A 21,212-nucleotide genomic window follows, 5' to 3' on the forward strand; every position below is an offset into this window, starting at 1 on the left:
CTGGGAGTTCTGGTGCTGTCTGTGCTCCAGTGCTTTTCTGTCCCTTCAAGAACGTTCAAATTTATCCAGCAATGAGAACACTTGTAGCTTCAAGAATGACAGAAAGAATTTCAGTGTGATGCACAGCCAGACTGGTTCATATATAGATGTTATTAGTATGTTATTATTGTTAATGATTGACCTTTGACATCCAAACACGATGCTGTCAGAGATTATTTTCACATCGATCGCAGAGTGCCGTGCTGCCGCGCACCCGCAGCTCACGCTCGGCCTCAGTGACCGGCAGGTGGCGCTGCAGTTCCGGCTGTGTCATTGCCGGTGCGCGCTGATTGGCGGATGGGGATGAACAGTGGAGGCAGAGGGGAAAGTGTGTTTTAGCTGGGAGCCGCTAGCTGCATGCCAGCGAGATAAACCACAGTCTCCCCGTCTCCAGCACACAGAAAGGGGCCGACAAAACGCAGCTCTGCATCCCCTTTCACCGCTGCTTCTGGCCGTATATATACAGAGATATATAGATTGTTAGGCTGAAGACACGGAATATAACGGGGAAGCCCTTGCAGCCAGCGCAGCCGCCATCTCCCGCACTCAGAGCCTCTGCCGGGTCTTCCTTACGATGGGAAACGCTGCCACCGCCAAGAAAGGCAACGAGCTAGAGAGCGGTGAGTCCGATCGGCCCTGCGGGGCACCATCACACCCGGCCGAGTGTCCGGCAGGGTCTGTGTGCGGCAGGACGGGCCGGGGGGAGGACACACGCTCATTCATTCCTGCCCCCTGACGCAGGCACACAGACTGGGAGCTGTTAGCCAGCTAACAGTTAGCATGGTAATCTGTTACAGCAAAGCCTTTCGGGGTCAGCATAAACATGCAGCTAGCTAACAGCTGGCATGCTAATCTAACATAAACAGGGAGCTAGCTTCCTGGGAGTTAGCTAAGTGGGCAGTTAGCGAGCACGCTAAAGGAATTGCCAAGAGCCAAACAGGAGTGGTTTTTTACTGAAATCAAATGTTATTTTAGCAAAATGTTTGCTAGGTTATGTTGCTAGTTGGGAAAAGATTATTATTAGCCAGCCAGCTAGTTAAGGTTAGCAGCTGCATTACATAGGTCCTTAAAATACAGGGATTCCGGGATAAAGATCATCAGGCCGCCCCGGGCAGCTCGCTAGCTCTGTATCCAGGTGGAGATCACCCCAACACCCCCACCCCGAAAACATTATCCTGCTCGCTAGCAGTTGTATAAGTGTCATCTCAGATTATTCGCAGGCCGCAGAAACGTATTTCACTGCTGCTGTCATCGCCTCCGTTAACAGTCCAGTAGTCCTGTTTTAATGAATTTTGATCTCATTTTCCTTTATGTCACATATGAGGACAGTTCTGAGGAGGGAGGCCTGTTGTTTTGATAACATGCAGCTAGCGGTAGCGCTGGATACCTGACACTGAAATACCGTTAGCGTTTGCTAACTTAGCTGACGTTACCTATTTAGACAGACTGCCTAGCAGGCTGGTCCGCACCTTCAGTCCTGCTGGAGAACAACTGCGTAATGTTAGCTGGTTACAATAGAGAAAATATGTTACTGTAATAGAGTAAAGACTGAACTGCAGCTAGCTGAGTTAGCAGCCTGCTGGTGTTGAAAGCTACCTGCCTTGCTGATGTGCTTGCGATGTAGCTAGCTAAATAGCTGGTATAGTTAGCTAAATGGCTGGTGTAGCTCCTTAAAGCGTTGGTGTAGCTAGCTAAATGGCTTGTGTAGTTAGATAAAGGGCTGGTGTAGCTAGCTAATGCTTCTGCTGTGCTAATTAGCGGCAGGTTTTAGGCCTTTCGAAGGGTTTACATGCTGCTAACGGTACGTGTTTGTTGTTAGTCAGCTGCTTGTTTTAATTTACATTCCGTACGTTGTCATTAGAAGTGGCTAGATTGGCTAACTATGTCGGAGTTGCCTTCAACGTCCAGCTGTTTTGTGGCGGAAGGAAGAGCTAAAGCTGATTCCTTGAAAGCAGCTCTGAAAGTCAGAGAAAAACAGCTGAAAGTAGCTTCACTAACTGCGGGAGACGCGGTGTTATCAGCACAGATGGGGACCGGAGGCTTGTAAATGAAGGACAAGGTTAATAATTACAGCGAGTGACTTATTATTATGATAAGGGAACTTCACAGTGCACTTAATTCATCGGGGACATTACGTCTAAAACGGCAATGAAAATAAACGTATGAAGTGGTGATAAATGGCTGTAATTTCATGTAAGGGAAACACTTTGTCTCTCCAGGCTGTGCTAGTAGTTGGTGTGGATGTTTGGTCAGGCCGGGTGGTGATGTTTGGAGGGTCTGATGGGCAGGGAGCTCCGGGGCCGTGAAATGACCCACAGTAGCCGCGCTTCTCCATTTCCACGCGTGTGGTGTGGCGGAGTGTGGAAAAGCAGAATACCATGCTTCCTCTTCATAAACTTCACTGAGATCTCTCTCTGAAGAGTGTACCACCTCAGACAGTCAGGACCTTACATCGGCTAACCTTTTTTAAACTGTACCTACAGTAGGCTATGTTCTGAAGACGTTTAGGTGAAATTATTGAAGTACATCTGCAAATGAACGTTGCTTGTTATAAAGCTAATTCCTCCACTTCAGTAGTGCCATTCATAATTTTATCTGTGTCACTGTAATTGTAATCTGTACAGTACTGTATTCATTGTTATTTCACAGAAGAAGCATATATTAGTGATTGCATTGTATTTCTTACTCTGATGTTTACTAAGAAGTTCTAAAGTTGTGTAATACGGCTACATACGCTTAAATGGATATTCAGAACTGGGTACTCCTGTAGCTTAGACAGAATGCACAGTTGTGTTGCTAAGCAATGAACTGTCATCAGGTGGACAGTAACTGACAGTAAATCAATGTTACTTCGTACACATATATAAAACTTTTGAAACATGGATATATTTGTGATGATAGTTTACCTTTCGAGCTACTTTTGTCTGTCTTAATTATAATCCTGGTTGCATTTGTCAGGGACAAACATTGTTTTACAAATGGACAGGTCCTGCATAGTGAGGTATGTCTGTGAGGCCCTGCTGTCTGAGAGCATATAAACCTTACTGTTAGAGTCCTAGAAGGCAATTCTTCAACCCAGCCTCCAAGTGTCAGTGAGCGAAGATCCATTACACGTGTTGTCTGCTGTCTCTGTGGAGGAATTTAACAGCACAAAGCAGTGTCTCAAGAGAGACTGGAGTTTGTGAGATACATTGTTAGACCTTGGAATGTGTTACAAATGGTTGTGGTTTTCTTAATTTTTGAAAATGTGTAATTGTAGATAATTTTGTGTGTCTTTTTTTAACTTTAAATAAAAAGTCTCCCTGTCTTCCCTTCTGTCCTGAAATAATGAAAAGTTTCCTAAGGGGGTATCTTGGTCCTTCATAGTATGTCCTAATAATCACGAAGTTGGTAAACCTTAACAGAATCAGTAAATGTTATGATGAGTCTTTTCACAACGCTAAAGAGTGTGTTGGAATCCTCTCAGCTGTGTACAGCCAGGCTCCGGGGAAGAACACAGTTAAAAGTGGGTCTTGTTTTGTAGTAGAACCCCACAGAACCTCAAAACAAGCAGTCAAATGTGCAGTTACAGAAATATTGCTAGTCTTGTACATTTAATAAGTAAAATTATTATGCAATTAATAAGCATGAACTTTCAGCAAATGTAAAAGGTGAATAATATTTCACATGCCGTGAGCTATAATAAAGGAATTATTGGTAGGTTAAAATACAGCCGAAGGGAGGGGCCAGCCTCCAGAACATGGAATTGGAGTGTGGTGTCACACATGATGTCACAGGAAGTGACCCCTGGTTTTTTCCCAGTGTATGCAGTGATGCTGGAACATGGAGAGGCACTGCTCTCCTCCCCGCTCTCCTCCTCTCCTTTCCTCTCCTCTCTGCCCCCGCTCTCCTCCTCCTCTCCTCTCCTCCTCTCCCTCTCCTCTCCTCCCCACTCTCCTCCTCCTCTCCTCCTCTCCTCCTCTCCCCCTCTCCTCCCCCTCTCCGCCCCCACTCTTCCTCGTTTCCTCCCCACTCTCCTCCTCCTCTCCCCCTCTCCGCCCCCACTCTCCTCTTCCTCTCCTCTCCTCCCCACTCTCTTCCTCCTCTCCTCCCCACTCTCTTCCTCCTCTCCTCCCCACTCTCCTCCTCCTCTCCCCCTCTCCGCCCCCACTCTCCTCTTCCTCTCCTCTCCTCCCCACTCTCTTCCTCCTCTCCTCCCCACTCTCCTCCTCCTCTCCCCCTCTCCGCCCCCACTCTCTTCCTCGTTTCCTCCCCACTCTCCTCCTCCTCTCCCCCTCTCCGCCCCCACTCTCCTCTTCCTCTCCTCTCCTCCCCACTCTCTTCCTCCTCTCCTCCTCTCCTCCCCACTCTCCTCCTCTCTGCCTCCGGTCTCACAGGCAGCATGTGTCCTGAGCCTCTTCCCTTCCAGCTGTAACAGCTCTTTTAGAACTACACGGATTAGTTTTAGTTGAAAGTTTGGAGTGACATCACTCATTTGGAAGATGTCTGAGGAGCTGAAATGAGTAAGTTGGGAGATGCTTGTTTGGTTGTGTGTACGTGTGCGTGTGTGTATACTTGTGTCAGCGTGTGTGTTCTGTGTGCTGTGTGTGAGAGAGAGAGCTGTGCATACTGGCTGTGTGTGTGTGGTGTGTGTGTGCTGTGCGCTGTGAGTGTGCTGTGCGCTGTGTGTGCGCTGTGCGCTGTGTGTGTGCTGTGCGCTGTGAGTGTGCTGTGCGCTGTGAGTGTGCTGTGCGCTGTGAGTGTGCTGTGCGCTGTGCGCTGTGTGCTGTGCGCTGTGTGGAGCTGGCCTTATCTCCCGCACTGACAGCCTGCTGCTTATGCAGCTCGGCTCAGTGTCCTTCCCTAATATGGCCAGAGACGCTGATGCTCTGCATTCATTCATAAAAGCAGTGAAAACTTCAGCTCCAGGTGACGTTTATTCCGCCGCTGTTTGCTTAAGCCTCAGAACCCCCTCTGTTTACCTTCAGGCTGAAGGTCTGAGAGGGCCTGGTGTGTCACCGACTCCGTCACAGGATAACTGAGAGGGCCTGCTGTGTCACCGACTCCGTCACAGGATAACTGAGAGGGCCTGCTGTGTCACCGACTCTGTCACAGGATAACTGAGAGGGCCTGCTGTGTCACCGACTCCGTCACAGGATAACTGAGAGGGCCTGCTGTGTCACCGACTCCGTCACAGGGGATAAAGGCACTTACAGGCTTTGCAGGGCTTGACGCAGTCAGCGCTATGTCTGTATTAATTGGCACTTTGTGCTGATAGCTAATTTACAGTGAGTGTGTGTGTGTGAGTGTGTGTGAGTGTGTCACTCTGAATGGAAACATGGAAAATCTTACTAGCTAAACAAAGTTCACATGCAGTTTCGTTGTGGAATCTTCACTCCTGGCAGTAGATTCCCTGTGTGCTCATAGAACGTGATATTTGCATTTTCACATTGTACATTGTAAAATTTCATAACATCAGTTAAATATAGTAGTAAGAATAATAACAGATTACTTTGCTAGCCATGTTTTTGCAAAAGTTCCATATTTCTGCACTTCCAGTGAAGGGCATCACATCAAGCTGTGAGGGGGGTCAACTCGCCATGGCAACAGTCATATACTCACCTGAGAGTCATGGCTTTAAGGCATTCCTTGGTGGGAAAGGCTGTGTGTGTGTGTGTGTGTGTGTGTGTGTGTGTGTGTGTGTGTGTGTGTGTGTGTGTGTGTGTGTGTGTGATAGAGAGAGAGAGAGAGAGAGAGATTTCCCTGGCTGACCAGCTTGGCTGCAGTAGAAGTGAGCAGTAAAGTCTAAGCCTCTGTTAGCTGACACACTGCCCTGGTGCCATCAGTGTCCTCTTACTCAAAGTCTAACATTGGCTCCCTTTTTAATACCAAGTGTAGGTTTTAAGGCTTTTATTTTGGCAGGTAAGAAGTCAGGCCCCTCATTCAGCCTTGAATTTTGCATGGGAGCTGAGCCAGATCACTTCCTGTGAGCTGACTGTTGGGGATGTGTCAGCAGAGTGGTGGTGTCCGGGTTACGGGGATCTTATTAGAGTTGGATGTGGTGGTGTTGAGTAGCATGGGGGCTGTGACTTGCAAATGAGAATTCTTCATAATCATAGATATATTTTCAAAATCTTCATAATCTTAGTGATGTTTTCTAAATCATTATAATCGTCACAACATTTTCTAAATCTTTATAAACATAGTAATGCTTCCTAAGTCTTTATAATTAGTACACTGTGGCCTGCAGCGTGGCCCGGATCCTCTGTGCCCACTCAGTCCGTGTCAGTCCTGAGGAAGATTTTGGGCTCACCTGTGTGTGCCAGGACCCTAACTGTCCTAATGTGAGAATGTGTGGTGGCTCTCTGCTGTGAGTGACGGCACGCATGCAGCTCCACTCTGAGACAGACTCACCGCTGACTGCTGCAGCAGAGGAGAGCGCTTAGTCTGACGTCATTGCTGATGGCTTTGCTATGAAAGGTATATGGGGGATATTAAAAGATCACACTGTTATCTGGAGTGTGATATATGGTGTAAAGGGAAAAGGTCTGGTGCAGTGCAGTGGAGGTGCTATGGAGGTGCAGTGCTGTGTAGGAGCAGTGCTGTGTAGGAGCAGTGCTATGGAGGTGCAGTGCTGTGTAGGAGCAGTGCTGTGTAGGAGCAGTGCTATGGAGGTGCAGTGCTGTGTAGGAGCAGTGCTATGGAGGTGCAGTGCTGTGTAGGAGCAGTGCTATGGAGGTGCAGTGCTGTGTAGGAGCAGTGCTATGGAGGTGCAGTGCTGTGTAGGTGCAGTGCTGTGTAGGTGCTGTGCTGCGGAGGACCTGTGCTGCGGAGGACCTGTGCTGCGGAGGACCTGTGCTGCGGAGGACCTGTGCTGCGGAGGTGCTGTGCTGCGGAGGTGCAGTGCTGTGTAGGAGCAGTGCTATGGAGGTGCTGTGCTGCGGAGAAGCTGTGCTGTGCTGTGTAGGAGCTGTGCTGTGTAGGAGCTGTGCTGTGGAGGAGCTGTGCTGTGGAGGTGCTGTGCTGTGGAGGAGCAGTGCTATGGAGGTGCTGTGCTGCGGAGAAGCTGTGCTGTGCTGTGTAGGAGCTGTGCTGTGTAGGAGCTGTGCTGTGGAGGAGCTGTGCTGTGGAGGTGCTGTGCTGTGGAGGTGCTCACTGCCTGAGCCCCAGGGCTGACTGTGTTCTGAAACTTGCAGCTGGATCAGGTGTGAGCCTGTCCCTCAGGTATGGCATGAACTTTTCTCTACAGAAACAGCTGTTGTGGTGCCTGGAATGATCAGCAGAGGGCAGGATTACCCCAGTATTATGCCCCCCTGAAAGTCGACAAGTCGAATCATCTGTTGGAGACCCGTCAGTCGACTGAGATTATTCAAGTCGAGCAGTGTTGTTGTTTTTTTTTGTCAGTCAGTGTGCATTACAGTAACAGGATGAAATAGATAGAAGCTTACAAAAATGCACAGGGATAACATTTCAATGAGCAATTATAAATGAGGGGAATCCTACATATATTTTTATATTTTAGCAGGGCTAGCTGGCGCGCTTGCTAAAAAAAACTCCACGTGACAACATGTGCTGGTGGTGAACTGATGAGAGAAGCTGAAACCTGAGGTGGAGTGGTTGGTAAACTAGGCTAGCTATAACTATAACCATGTCTCAGAAGAAGTCTGAAGTATGGCAGCATTTCGAGCTTTTGAAGGACAACCCTAACAAAGTTAAATGCAAATTGTATGCAAGAATTCACTTATCATTCAACAACATCGAACATGGCAAACCACTTGAAATGGGTAACTTGGGTAATCTGGGCAGATTTACTAATACTATAGATATAATGCAGGCAAAAAGTCTATTTACAAGGCTAATTTAACCCTTTCGTACATAGCCTTATGACTTATAACTTATTTTTTATGCTATGTAGCACGCGTGTTACGTTACATGGTTCATTATGTTTTCATTTGTGTTATTAAGATTCTCAGTTTTCAGTTAGCATTTGCTATATTTTCTAATGTTAAATTGCTGTTTCCTCAAAGCTAAAATTAGCTAGAATTTTTCCAATCTAGTTTTCTAATCGCATTGGTTTTTAGCATACACGCTAAACGGCTAATCACACCGGTGTGACCGTATGTGCAGCGTCTGCGTGGATGTGATGGGTGCAGCGCAGTGGTTCTGCCGTGGAGGTGAGGCGTCTGCGTGGATGTGATGGGTGCAGCGCAGTGGTTCTGCCGTGGAGGTGAGGCGTCTGCGTGGATGTGATGGGTGCAGCGCAGTGGCTCTGCAGCGTTCGTGGCGGCTGTCTGTATGCAGTCAGATCTGTAACCATCTGTATCAGCGCTGTGTGGACAGCGTGTCGCGTTTGCGCTGTGTGGACAGCGCTGTGTGGACTGCGTGTCGCGTTTGCGCTGTGTGGACAGCGTGCCGCGTTTGCGCTGTGTGGACAGCGTGTCGCGTTTGCGCTGTGTGGACAGCGCTGTGTGGACAGCGTGTCGCGTTTGCGCTGTGTGGACAGCGCTGTGTGGACTGCGTGTCGCGTTTGCGCTGTGTGGACTGCGCGTTTCGTTTGCGCTGTGTGGACGCAGGCCAGGAGCCGAGCGCAGTGTGTCGGTGTGTGGCTGCTGTGCTGGGAGCTCTCTGGGTGTTTGCGCTGTGTGTCGGTGTGTGGCTGCTGTGCTGGGAGCTCTCTGGGTGTTTGCGCTGTGTGTGGCTGCTGTGCTGGGAGCTCTCTGGGTGTTTGCGCTGTGTGTCGGTGTGTGGCTGCTGTGCTGGGAGCTCTCTGGGTGTTTGCGCTGTGTGTCGGTGTGTGGCTGCTGTGCTGGGAGCTCTCTGGGTGTTTGCGCTGTGTGTCGGTGTGTGGCTGCTGTGCTGGGAGCTCTCTGGGTGTTTGCGCTGTGTGTCGGTGTGTGGCTGCTGTGCTGGGAGCTCTCTGGGTGTTTGCGCTGTGTGTCGGTGTGTGGCTGCTGTGCTGGGAGCTCTCTGGGAGTTGCAGAAACGCGGTGGCTGTTGTCGCTGGCAGGAAGCGCCGCGCTGCGGTGACCCGGGGCAGGCCGTGCGCTGCAAACAGGAAACAGCGGCGCTCTGAGCCGGACGTGCCAGAGATGGAGCCGAGCGCAGCGGCAAGCTTCTCTCTGCACAGGCTGGACCACCTGGCCAGCCGCTTCTTCCACAGACAGCGGGGACCCCCGGAGCAGCGCGGGGACGGAGAGGGGCCCGAGGCCCTGCACCCCACCCCCCAGTGGGACAGATGGAGTGAGTGCGCGGGGTTAATGGGCTAATCGGTCTTCAGCTGCCGACGCAGCGTGTCAGAGCGTCTCAGAGCGGGTCAGGGTGCGAGAGCGGGCACCTGGAGCAGGCCATTACAGGTCACAGCTCGGGGCAGCGTCAGGAGGGGGCGGGGGGGTTCAGCGAACAGATCTATAGGTGCTGTTATTCTAACCTTTTATGGAAGAGTGGGGTGTGTCTGTGTTGGGTTTGTGATTCGGCAGCATGCAGAACATTGTACAGTTCGACTTTCAAGCAGATTTTCCTGGTTAAACTTGTGATTGGAGTTGCTGAGTTTCAGCACACAGGCAGTGTGCACGGCTGTGAGAGAGTTTGGTTTTGTCCGTGTTTAATTTTCTCAGAGTGAAATGCTGTATGAAGTTGCAGTGCAGGAGCCCGTAGCAGCACCGTCTCAGACTCTAACTGTAACTGTAGTTTGAGTGCACAGCTGAAGCTGAAGTGAAAGTGAATTCTGAAGCAGTAGCTGCATCTCAGCGTTTGCGGGTTTCACGGCTGATTTCTCACTGTGACAGCAGTGAGCCGTGCACTCTGTGGCAGAGCCCTGTTCGACGCTTAAAGCAAATTCTGATTTTACATTTATCAAGGTCTCAGTGCTGGTCTCAGTGCAGGCATCTCGTCCCTCTAAGTAGGAGCGTTGCGTGTGTTTAGGCTAAAACAGGGACACTGTTATACTGCAGTGTTTATGCAAAAACAGGTCACTTGTGTCCCTGCTGGTACTGCTCACCGTATATTCCAAAACCAATAAATGTGGCTACCATTCATTTAAAGTGATTAGCAATGCAGCTGACATGTGAGAGATTTACAGTACAGATGAATAAAGTCCTGCAGTGAAAGTCAGAGATCGACAGAGGAAATGTTGGTGTTATGGCAGCCAGCAGGGTCCACCATAACCTCTCTGCTCTCAGCCACCATTTTACCCGCAGATCTTCCCAACCGAGTCTAAAGGGAACCGCAGTCAAGAGTTCCGATTTTGGTGTCGCCTGGTTTGGCCCTTCAGTGCTCACATTTTTTGTTTTCGTTCACCTTTTCCAGACCAGGTGTCTTCAAATGATTAGAGCTGGATACCGGTGGAGAAACAGCTTTCTCAGATCTGTTGCATTTCTGTGTTCACTTTAATAACGGTGAGCTGTAGCTGGTGGAAAGGAAGACGGAGTCGTTGAACAGAGGGGTGTGGTTGGGTTTTAGGGCTCCCTGACATCAGGCCAGCTGGTCCCGACGGCCTCGCCCCACCTGTTCACGCACTCTCGCATAGATAAGTGGTCGTACATCTCTGCATTTCTCTGTGACAGGTGTTTTGGGAGAAATACAGAAAAAAGCCTGAGAATTTTACAGATATTGGAAGACTTGTCATTTGTGGTTGTTTTGTACTTCAGTTTTAATTGGGTAGAGTTACTGCCAGTCAATACACGAGCACTGTGATTGGAGTATGTATCTCAGCTGTGCTCCTCTGCGCATTGTGGTGGTATCACACCGCGCTCTCTCACAGCACTCTGCCCGTCAGCTCCCAGTCTCTCAGCCTCGCCATCAAACTAATGTTTCATTTTAATTATTCCGTACATCTTACTGTATCCACTCTCTTATAAAAAAGGACAGTGACAGCTGAGAAAACAACAGCCAAAAACATTACCTAACTTTTCTCTTCTAAGGCTGTCCTGCATGGAATCTTCTGGATTGTTGCAGTAGAATATGTCTTAAACTCATGCTTATTTGTCCTATTGTGTTTGCCTTCCATGGAGTTGCTGTGGGTGGTTTGGTGTAACTGACCCTGAGGCTGACAGGATGCAGTGGGGAATGCTGAATCATGCGTGTGGGTGCAGGCTGATACATTAAAAACATCCTGAATTTAGGATTTCAGACATGAGTTGACCGTCAGTCAGAAATTTCATTAAAGTACGAAGCCAAACTGTTCCATAAAGCTAACTGGCTTTCCTCTCCTTCCTACCATTCTGCCGTTAGCCACCTGTACTGTTCATTGCATCTAATCCACTGTTTGTATACTTGATGTGCTTGTTGTAAAAACATAAACTTTCTCTCTTTCTCTCCTCTTCATCATCCCATCCGTGTGGGTGTTCCTGAATCCCTGGGTGATCTATAGAGACTTTTGGTACGCTCATTCTGTCTCTGCCTGTCCAACGTCACAGAAAGCACAGCTTTGCCCCCCTTTGCTGTGTTAACACATTTAACGCAAAGCATTTCACAACATGCCTCATTAATGTAGGATCTGCATATAAAAGAGATTTTCCTAAACTACTTGGGCGGGTCAGTTCTGTGACGTTGGACGTCTGCAGCCTGCTTTGTTTTCTGAAGAGCTGTAGAGTGCCTGAAATGGCAGTAACACTCTGTCCTTTTCTGAGTCCGTTCTCTCCTACCCTGACAGTGATGCACAACAGCTGCATGCTGCTGTAACAGTCTCTCTGCATCCCGCTTCTGCCCTTTCCTCCCCATTGGTCCATCTGTCCAGCCTTTCCTGTTACTCTTCCTCCCCATTGGTCCATCTGTCCAGCCTTTCCTGTTACTCTTCCTCTCCATTGGTCCATCTGTCCAGCCTTTCCTGTTACTCTTCCTCTCCATTGGTCCATCTGTCCAGCCTTTCCTGTTACCCCCCTTCCTCCTGATTGGTCCATCTATCCAGCTATTCCTGTTACCCCCCCCTTCCTTCTGATTGGTCCATCTGTCCAGCTATTCCTGTTACCCCAACCCCTTCCTTCTGATTGGTCCATCTGTCCAGCTATTCCTGTTACCCCCCCCCCTTCCTTCTGATTGGTCCATCTGTCCAGCTATTCTTGTTACCCCCCCCCCCTTCCTTCTGATTGGTCCATCTGTCCAGCTATTCCTTTTACCCCCCTTGCTCCTGATTGGTCTGTCTGTACCATCTGCAGAGCTCTTGGCATCACTGATGAGAATGCCTGCCTTGTTGTGTCCACTTTTTTAAAAAGGGAAAAAATATACTTTTGTTTTTATTTAGTTTATTCATTCGACTTGGTGGACTGTTTAATGTAGATGGGAGTTTCTCTGTGCTTTCATTGATTTCAGTATCTGTCAGTATACTCCACAGACTCCCCACTACATTAGACCCAATTTCTGTGTTTGTGAATCCTGTGCTTCCAGAGGCACAGCTCCACAGCCCTGACTCTCCTCCCTTTCCCTTTCAGTGAAAGAGTTTTTAGCCAAAGCCAAAGAGGACTTCTTAAGAAAATGGGAATGTCCACCACAGGTAGGAGGCCTTGGCTCATCTTGTGCTCATAAGCCTGTCTGCTTAAGTGATGCCTGTGTGTGTGAGCTCTGTATGTGAGAGCCGCGTTTGAGCTCTGTGTGTGTGAACTGTGTGTGTGGGAGCCGCGTGTGAGCTCTGTGTGTGTGTGTGAGCTCTGTGTGTGGGAGCCGCGTGTGAGCTGTGTGTGTGTGAGCTGTGTGTGTGTGAGCTCTGTGTGTGTGTGAGCTGTGTGTGTGTGAGCTGTGTGTGTGTGAGCTGTGTGTGTGTGTGAGCTCTGTGTGTGTGAGCGCTGTGTGTGTGAGCTCTGTGTGTGTGTGTGAGCTCTGTGTGTGGGAGCCACGTGTGAGCTGTGTGTGTGTGAGCTGTGTGTGTGTGTGTGAGCTGTGTGTGTGTGTGTGAGCTGTGTGTGTGTGAGCTGTGTGTGTGTGTGTGAGCTGTGTGTGTGTGAGCTGTGTGTGTGTGAGCTGTGTGTGTGTGAGCTGTGTGTGTGTGTGAGCTCTGTGTGTGTGAGCTCTGTGTGTGTGAGCTGTGTGTGTGTGAGCTGTGTGTGTGTGTGTGTGAGCTGTGTGTGTGTGTGAGCTGTGTGTGTGTGTGTGAGCTGTGTGTGTGTGAGCTGTGTGTGTGTGAGCTGTGTGTGTGTGTGAGCTCTGTGTGTGTGAGCTCTGTGTGTGTGAGCTCTGTGTGTGTGAGCTGTGTGTGTGTGTGTGTGAGCTGTGTGTGTGTGAGCTGTGTGTGTGTGAGCTGTGTGTGTGTGAGCTGTGTGTGTGTGTGTGAGCTGTGTGTGTGTGTGTGAGCTGTGTGTGTGTGTGTGAGCTGTGTGTGTGTGAGCTGTGTGTGTGTGAGCTGTGTGTGTGTGAGCTCTTTGTGTGTGTGAGCTCTGTGTGTGTGTGAGCTCTGTGTGTGTGTGAGCTCTGTGTGTGTGTGAGCTCTGTGTGTGTGTGTGAGCTCTGTGTGTGTGAGCTTTGTGTGTGTGTGAGCTCTGTGTGTGTGTGAGCTCTGTGTGTGTGTGTGAGCTCTGTGTGTGTGTGAGCTTTGTGTGTGTGTGAGCTCTGTGTGTGTGTGTGAGCTCTGTGTGTGTGTGTGAGCTCTGTGTGTGTGTGTGAGCTGTGTGTGTGTGAGCTGTGTGTGTGTGAGCTCTTTGTGTGTGTGAGCTCTGTGTGTGTGTGAGCTCTTTGTGTGTGTGAGCTCTGTGTGTGTGTGAGCTCTGTGTGTGTGTGTGAGCTCTGTGTGTGTGAGCTTTGTGTGTGTGTGAGCTCTGTGTGTGTGTGAGCTCTGTGTGTGTGTGAGCTCTGTGTGTGTGTGAGCTTTGTGTGTGTGTGAGCTCTGTGTGTGTGTGTGAGCTCTGTGTGTGTGTGTGAGCTCTGTGTGTGTGTGTGAGCTCTGTGTGTGAACTCTGTGTGTGTGTGTGAGCTCTGTGTGTGTGAGCTCTGTGTGTGTGTGTGAGCTCTGTGTGTGTGAGCTGCGTGTGATGGCTGTCACTCCGCTGCAGAGCACCACGGGGTTAGATGACTTTGAGAGGCTGAAGACTCTGGGCACAGGCTCCTTCGGCAGAGTCATGCTGGTGAAACACAGGGGCACAGAGCAGTACTACGCCATGAAGATCCTGGACAAGCAGAAGGTGCGCAAGTGTCTGCCTCTCCAGGCGAGAGGAGCATTCTGGCATGGAGAGCGAGCGCGTGTGTGTGAGCGTGTGTGTGAGCATACGTGTGTGTGTGTGTGTGTGTGTGTGTGAGAGCGTGTGTGAGCATATATGAGTGTTTGTATGTGAGAGCGTGTGTGAGGGCGTGTGTGAGACCGTGCGTGAGACCGTGTGTGAGCACGTGTGTGAGCGCGTGTGTGAGCGCGTGTGTGAGACCGTGTGTGAGACCGTGTGTGAGACCGTGTGTGAGACCGTGTGTGAGACCGTGTGTGAGACCGTGTGTGAGGGCGTGTGTGAGGGCGTGTGTGAGCGCGTGTGTGAGCGCGTGTGTGAGCGCGTGTGTGAGCGCGTGTGTGAGGGCGTGCGTGAGACCGTGTGTGAGGGCGTGTGTGAGGGCGTGTGTGAGGGCGTGTGTGAGACCGTGTGTGAGGGCGTGTGTGAGACCGTGTGTGTGTGTGTGAGACCGTGTGTGTGTGTGTGAGGGCGTGCGTGAGGGCGTGCGTGAGACCGTGTGTGAGACCGTGTGTGAGACCGTGTGTGAGACCGTGTGTGAGACCGTGTGTGAGGGCGTGTGTGAGGGCGTGTGTGAGGGCGTGTGTGAGACCGTGCGTGAGACCGTGCGTGAGGGCGTGCGTGAGGGCGTGCGTGAGGGCGTGTGTGTGTGTGTGAGACCGTGTGTGAGACCGTGTGTGAGGGCGTGTGTGAGGGCGTGTGTGAGACCGTGTGTGAGGGCGTGTGTGAGGGCGTGTGTGAGGGCGTGTGTGAGGGCGTGTGTGTGTGTGTGAGGGCGTGTGTGAGACCGTGCGTGAGGGCGTGTGTGTGTGTGAGCGTGTGTGTGTGTGAGCGTGCGTGTGTGTGTGTGTGTGTGAGACCGTGTGTGTGTGTGTGTGTGTGTGAGGGCGTGTGTGTGTGTGTGAGACCGTGTGTGTGTTAAAGCTGAGCTCTGCGCGTGCAGGTGGTGAAGCTGAAACAGATAGAGCACACGCTGAATGAGAAGAGGATTCTGCAGGCGGTGTCCTTCCCTTTCCTGGTGCGGCTGGAGTACGCCTTCAAGGTACCCTGCTGCTCAATGTTTGCCAAACGTTTATTTAATGTTGTCTGTACTTGTTACAGCAGATATCTAAAGCTAAATGTGGTTTGGACTTATTGTACCTGCTGCGTGAGCATGCTCGGAGAGCTTGGTTGGGGTGTTTTCCGTGACAGGGTTAAAGCATCCTGGCAGGGTGTGAGCTGTGAAGGAGCTCAGGGTGTAACTCGGAGGGAGAGGGCGTGTTTTACACCCCAGCAGGGTGCTTAACCTCAACAGAGCCACCTGTAACCCTGACCTGTAAATATCCTACTGTGGGAAACCTGTAAGCCGGTCCATCCCCTCTGCACTGAGCGGCGTTTCTGCCAGCAGCTGTGCTGTTTCAGCGCGCTCTCAGTGACGGCAGTGTGGAGTGCGGCTGCTGTGTCGGAGTGCTGCTGGTACACACTGCACTGCGGGAATAACAGCGCGAATATGATGTGATTTCACAGCAGACGCTAGTGTTGTAGGAGAGCCGTTTAAAGCTTTTTTTTGTTTCCTTCATCCCAGGACAATTCCAATTTATACATGGTGATGGAGTATGTTCCAGGTGGAGAAATGTTTTCACATCTTAGACGGATTGGAAGGTTCAGGTCAGTGAAAGTGTGTTTTAAATGCCTGTTTGATTGTAAAGGCCACGGAGTACCTCAGTGGGTCAGATATTATTAAAGTCACCCTCCTTCCTACCTGCCCATGCTGTGTGTTTATTGGTGACTCTTTTCTGTTGCTACCGCAGGAACGCAGGTCACGCTCTCTCTCTCTCTCTCTCTCTCTCTCTCTCTCTCTCTCTCTCTCTCTCTCTCTCTCTCTCTCTCTCTCTCACTACAGTGAACCTCACGCTCGGTTTTATGCAGCTCAGATAGTCCTGACGTTCGAGTACCTGCACTCTCTCGACCTAATCTACAGAGACCTGAAACCTGAGAACCTTTTAATCGACCAGCACGGCTACATCCAGGTGTGGGACCACAGCTCTGTCTGCTCCCTCCTCAGTGTAGATGTCTGTATTATAGAGATAACGTATAATAGCGTGTTTACTGAATTCTATAAACAGACTCCCCATGTGAGTGTTAGCGGTGGGTGTTTTCTGAATGTGGTTCTCATTACGTCCCTGTGTCTCAGGTCACAGACTTCGGCTTTGCAAAGAGAGTAAAAGGCAGGACCTGGACGTTGTGTGGAACCCCAGAATACCTGGCCCCCGAAATCATTCTGAGCAAGGTGAGCTGAGCACGGCCTGGCATGGCCCAGCACGGCCCGGCACGGCTTTGACGGGACGGGGGGGCGGGCTTTGAGTGCTGCTGCTTCCTGTTTCCTGTGAGCGCGTCTGCCTCTCTCTCAGGGCTATAACAAGGCAGTGGACTGGTGGGCACTGGGCGTGCTCATATACGAGATGGCGGCAGGATACCCCCCGTTTTTCGCTGACCAGCCCATTCAGATCTACGAGAAAATCGTATCCGGAAAGGTAGGCAACACCACGGCATCATGAAGGCCACTTAGTAGATTTCAGCCAGTCCTGTAAAACACTGTTAGTCTGCAGTATAACGTAGTATTGCAGTATTTTTGGACTGTACCTAGACAAACACCACAGATAGTTTCACTGATATGCTCAGCTCAGCCTTTGAAACTTTGTTCATAACTGAAGTTATGCATCTTGTAGTATTTACTGCCATTGCAGCTTGTGTTAGTTACTGGCATTTAAGGAATGTGTAGTATTAATAAGCACATCATTTCAATATATATTTTCCTTGTTTTCCAAAGCAGCAGCGTTTAGTTTTTTTAACTTTGCCATGTCAGAGCCGTAACGCTGTGTTAAAGCGCCCAGCTGCAGTCTTGCAGGCATGTGTTTCAGAAGGGACTGGCTGTGTGCAGCGGAAGCACAGGGCAGTGTAAGGGACGAAGGCGAGCTGCAGTTTTACCGGATCGTGCCGATGTTCTGAGGGGCTGTGCGGCTTATAACCTGTCAGACTTTATAGACCATGACGGCCAGTCAGTGTCCAAGACACAAACACTGAGCTTTCTGACTGCTTTTGAGTGAAACGATGCGCTGCGGTCTCTCAGTCTGGCGGGTTAGCATACAGTGAGCATGGGGTTAAAGGGTGACTCCACTGTGTTTTCTGAGTGCTGTAAGGGCAGGGTTTTTGGGTGACTCTGTGCTGTAGGTGTTGTGCTGTGTTTTCTGAGTGTTACACAGGTAGGGTTGATGGGTGACTCTGTGCTGTAGGTGTTGTGCTGTGTTTTCTGAGTGTTACACAGGTAGGGTTGATGGGTGACTCTGTGCTGTAGGTGTTGTGCTGTGTTTTCTGAGTGTTACACAGGTAGGGTTGATGGGTGACTCTGTGCTGTAGGTGTTGTGCTGTGTTTTCTGAGTGTTACACAGGTAGGGCTGATGGGTGACTCTGTGCCGTAGGTACGATTCCCGTCGCACTTCAGCTCGGACCTGAAGGACCTGCTGAGGAACCTGCTGCAGGTGGACCTGACCAAGCGCTACGGAAACCTGAAGAACGGTGTCAATGACATCAAAAACCACAAGTGGTTCGCCACCACGGACTGGATCGCCATCTACGAGCGAAAGGTGGAGAAAAACAGTAGCAGTAGCAGATTAAAAACTCTATATAAATTTGTATTTTTGTGTGTTTTAAGGTGCTTACATAGTTCCCTGTCAGTGTTGGAATAGCGGGTGCATTTTTCATTTTCATTTCATCCTACTTTGAACCCTAAATGTTTAGAGGAATGCTTGTTTTGGCTGCATATCAGTCTGGCTGAGGAAGACTCAACTTTTAGTGCTACAGCTCCACATTCTGCTCTCAGCTGTCTGGCTTTGTAAAGCTGTGATTGTCATCCTCAGGACAGCAAAGAGGAGGTCGAGTGCCTCCATTGTGTGTGACCTAAATACACTTGAAAAATGAGGTCATTAACACCTTCAGGGACCTCAGCTGAAGCAGACAGCGAGACATCTTACACGTTTCAGTCTTCAGTAGCTCAGTTCTAATGCTTCAAATGAAAATTTAGATTTTTTTTGTTTTTTGATTTTATTGTGGGGAAAATAAAAACTATGATACAGCCCACACTCCCAAGTTTAGCTACAGCAGGAAGCTATAAAAATTTGATGGAACACCCCTCTCCACAACCAAAGGATGGAGAGGTGGCATGTGAGGTCCAGCAGGGGGCGCTGATGTGAGGCTGGACCTGCAGCTCAATGCTCTGTTTCCCTGCAGGTGGAGGCTCCTTTCATACCAAAGTGCAGAGGCCCCGGAGACACCAGCAACTTCGACGACTACGAGGAGGAGGACATTCGCGTCTCTGTCACAGAAAAATGTGCGAAGGAGTTTGCTGAGTTTTAGAGTGTGAGAGTGAGGTCACGTGACAGCGAGGTGGTAGCGTGGTGAACGTGGAGCTGAGAGCGTCGTATCGTAACAGTGACCCTGACCCCTCATTCCACCGGGCCGAGCGAGCCCCCCCCCCGGGGCCTGCTCTGCCGCTAGCACTCACTCACACACACACACACATTTATGCAGACACACCACTCTCCTTCCTCTTTTTCAGTTTCCAAACAGTCGTGTTATTGAATGTTGTTTTAGCCCCTCTTTAAAAAAACAGGTGTATTTTTCAGAAAAAAAGAACAACTTCAAAAAGGAAAAAAAAACTGACATCCCATGTGAAGGCGGTGACACAGGCTGATTGGTCCTGCCAGCGTGATCTGGGTCAGGGGAGAGGTCGGTGTCGCAGTAGGTCTTTCAGCTCTTTTTTTTGTCTGTTACATGTCTGAAGGTTTTTTTAATCCAAACCCTCTCTTAGCTCAGACCAGAATATTGGCGACTTTTTGGCATCTTTCAGAAGTAGAACTTGTTGTTTGTGCATATCTGTCTTGATCAAATAAGATTAAAACACTTTGCGTGTTGAAAGCATGACCAAAATTAGAGAGAGGGACAGCAGGATGAGAGAGGGCCAAAGCTCTCTCTGTCTGTCCCAGAAACCCCTTCCCTCCAACCAGCAGATCCAGGCCTGAACCTGCTGCTCACGGGCAGGAAACCCTCAGCAGGTAGATCTTTGTGTTTTACAACTATATCAACTCATATAGTTTATTTTCACTTTCAACACCTTTAAATCATGTATGAAATCATTTTGCTAAAGAAGGAAAGTTTTGGTAATTAAGAAAGTTTCAGGTGCACCAGAAAATTAGGAACCTAAAATAATAGCCTTTTGCATCACCACTGTTTGTCCATGTTGAAATGATATTTTTCCAAAACCTCAGTTCTGATGTTTGCTATACAGTAAACAGGTAAGATGGATGTGTAGTTTAGCCTGTGGAACAATGGTGGTAAACCTGACGGTGGTAACATCTCCAGCTCTGTTATGAGTTAAATGCTGAAGCTGTTTTACAGAGTTCTCCAGAGATGTAAAACTGCCAAATTTCAATATTTTTCCATTTTTACCTCTGCATTTCTATCCTGATTTCTTTCATGTTTATGACAGAATGTAGTTGCTGCATGTAGGGGTGTGTATGACGTTGAGAATATGTGATTGTGAGGTCCATGTACACACTGACCTAAAGGACAAGGCTGACATGGGGAAACTTCCGGCACCTTCTGTCTCTCCACTTCAGTCTTCAGCCGCTTTCAGAGGACGCTGCTGCATCGTTTCTCATATTTCTGTTTTTATTTATACATATTAGAAACATGCTGTCTGAAATGTTTTAAATGGTTCAGAGGGCATAGGTAAGGCATTCTGTGACAGGTTTCAGTCTCGTGGGTGTGAAAAGGTACTGAAGGATCGCACCGGTGTGTGTGTGTATGGCCATAGTGTTGGTGGCCCTGACAGCTCTGAACTACATGGCACTCCTGGCAGAGGGAAGCAGTTTTATAGTCCTCCTCTATAGCCGTCTTACATTAGCGCTACGGCCTCAGCCATCCATTCTTTATGTATTTAGTTTGTTGGATATTTTGCACAATGTCATTAGAAGGCTGACACTGAAAGAAGTTTTTGTCCATCTGTATTTACCTGTATGTGCAAAGGGAAGTATAAAATACTTTGCTGTAGCAGATTTTATGTAACAAATTATATATACGTCACATTAATAAATGAACAGAAAACCCTTTGTATGAAAATGTTAGTCTTTTGTATTTTATTTAGATGTGGTACATGCTGTTGTACTGTATGTAACAATTTCCATGGTAACATCATTCAAAGACAGACATTTGTAAATGCTGGAGATCCCTGTCAGCGTTTCCCTTTGGAACACAGCGTATTATGGGACAGGCAATCTTATGGCTTACCCCTGTTGTCACGTACCAGACAATTTATTGTGAAATTAATACATTGACTTGTCATTTATTTTTCATCCCCCATCAGTGTAAAACCACAATAGACACAAATCACTGACGTTACATTTTGAATATGTAAAAGGTTTTAGTGGAGGTTAGTTGTGTTATGCACAGTGTGATAAGTTATGAGATTTGCCTTCACTCTAAATTCATTCATTCAGCATTTATACCTTTTTTTCCACTAAAAGCCCTACCTGAAAGGAAGCATTAATATAAGCAGCAGTATAATATGATGACATGAAATTGTACATACATATGATGTTGTTCCATATTTGAAGTATATTTGTCAGTACTACCCTTTCTAGTGGTGTGTCTCAGTTGGCACGTGTTCATTGGGGGGGTGAGGCTGTGAGCATAATGGGCTTTGAAAGCAGGTATGTCAGCAGCCTTTGGCCACTGGGAAATTGCTGAAATGTGGCTCTGATGACCTCTGCAGCTGCTAGTTCTGCAGAAGAACATTTAGCTGTGTTTGTTCCTTTCTAATGGTGCTCAGAGTCAATACTTGCTTTAAATAGTACTTATTTGCAACTGTGAAAACCAGTTTCTTCACAGTTTGGTGTTGATACAAAGCCCTGCCCATATAGCAGCAGCAGAGACGCGCTGTTCACAGCACACACTGTCACACTGAGTCTCGTTGCAGTGTTGGAGTACAACATGGTCACTACACTAAACACTGTCCCTGTG

At 48.9% G+C, this 21,212-nt stretch overlaps 1 protein-coding gene across 2 annotated transcripts; it reads left to right on the forward strand.

The window, feature by feature from the left end:
* Positions 1 to 356: 356 nt before the first annotated feature.
* prkacbb (protein kinase, cAMP-dependent, catalytic, beta b) lies at positions 357 to 20,269 on the forward strand. 2 transcript variants are annotated; one of them, XM_036554114.1, is made up of 11 exons: positions 357 to 659; positions 11,387 to 11,395; positions 12,444 to 12,505; positions 13,995 to 14,123; positions 15,100 to 15,198; positions 15,721 to 15,803; positions 16,039 to 16,165; positions 16,330 to 16,425; positions 16,547 to 16,669; positions 17,615 to 17,779; positions 18,423 to 20,269. In XM_036554114.1, the coding sequence occupies exons 1-11, from the start codon at positions 614 to 616 to the stop codon at positions 18,546 to 18,548; spliced, it is 1,065 nt and encodes a 354-aa protein (XP_036410007.1). In that variant the 5' UTR covers positions 357 to 613; the 3' UTR covers positions 18,549 to 20,269. The 2 variants fall into 2 exon arrangements, with proteins under 2 accessions (XP_036410007.1, XP_036410008.1); XM_036554115.1 differs by lacking the exon at positions 11,387 to 11,395.
* The last annotated feature ends 943 nt before the right edge of the window (positions 20,270 to 21,212 follow it).

The sequence above is a fragment of the Megalops cyprinoides genome, chromosome 20, assembly GCF_013368585.1.
Source record: "Megalops cyprinoides isolate fMegCyp1 chromosome 20, fMegCyp1.pri, whole genome shotgun sequence".
In the NCBI taxonomy this organism is placed as follows: domain Eukaryota; kingdom Metazoa; phylum Chordata; class Actinopteri; order Elopiformes; family Megalopidae; genus Megalops; species Megalops cyprinoides.

Bases quoted from the DNA above. Each gene is read 5' to 3' on its own strand.
- prkacbb (XM_036554114.1), top strand. From the start codon at position 614: ATGGGAAACGCTGCCACCGCCAAGAAAGGCAACGAGCTAGAGAGCG. The intron at 12,506-13,994 runs GTAGGAGGCCTT...ACTCCGCTGCAG, and splicing joins AATGGGAATGTCCACCACAG to AGCACCACGGGGTTAGATGA. The intron at 15,804-16,038 runs GTCAGTGAAAGT...CTCTCACTACAG, and splicing joins AGACGGATTGGAAGGTTCAG to TGAACCTCACGCTCGGTTTT.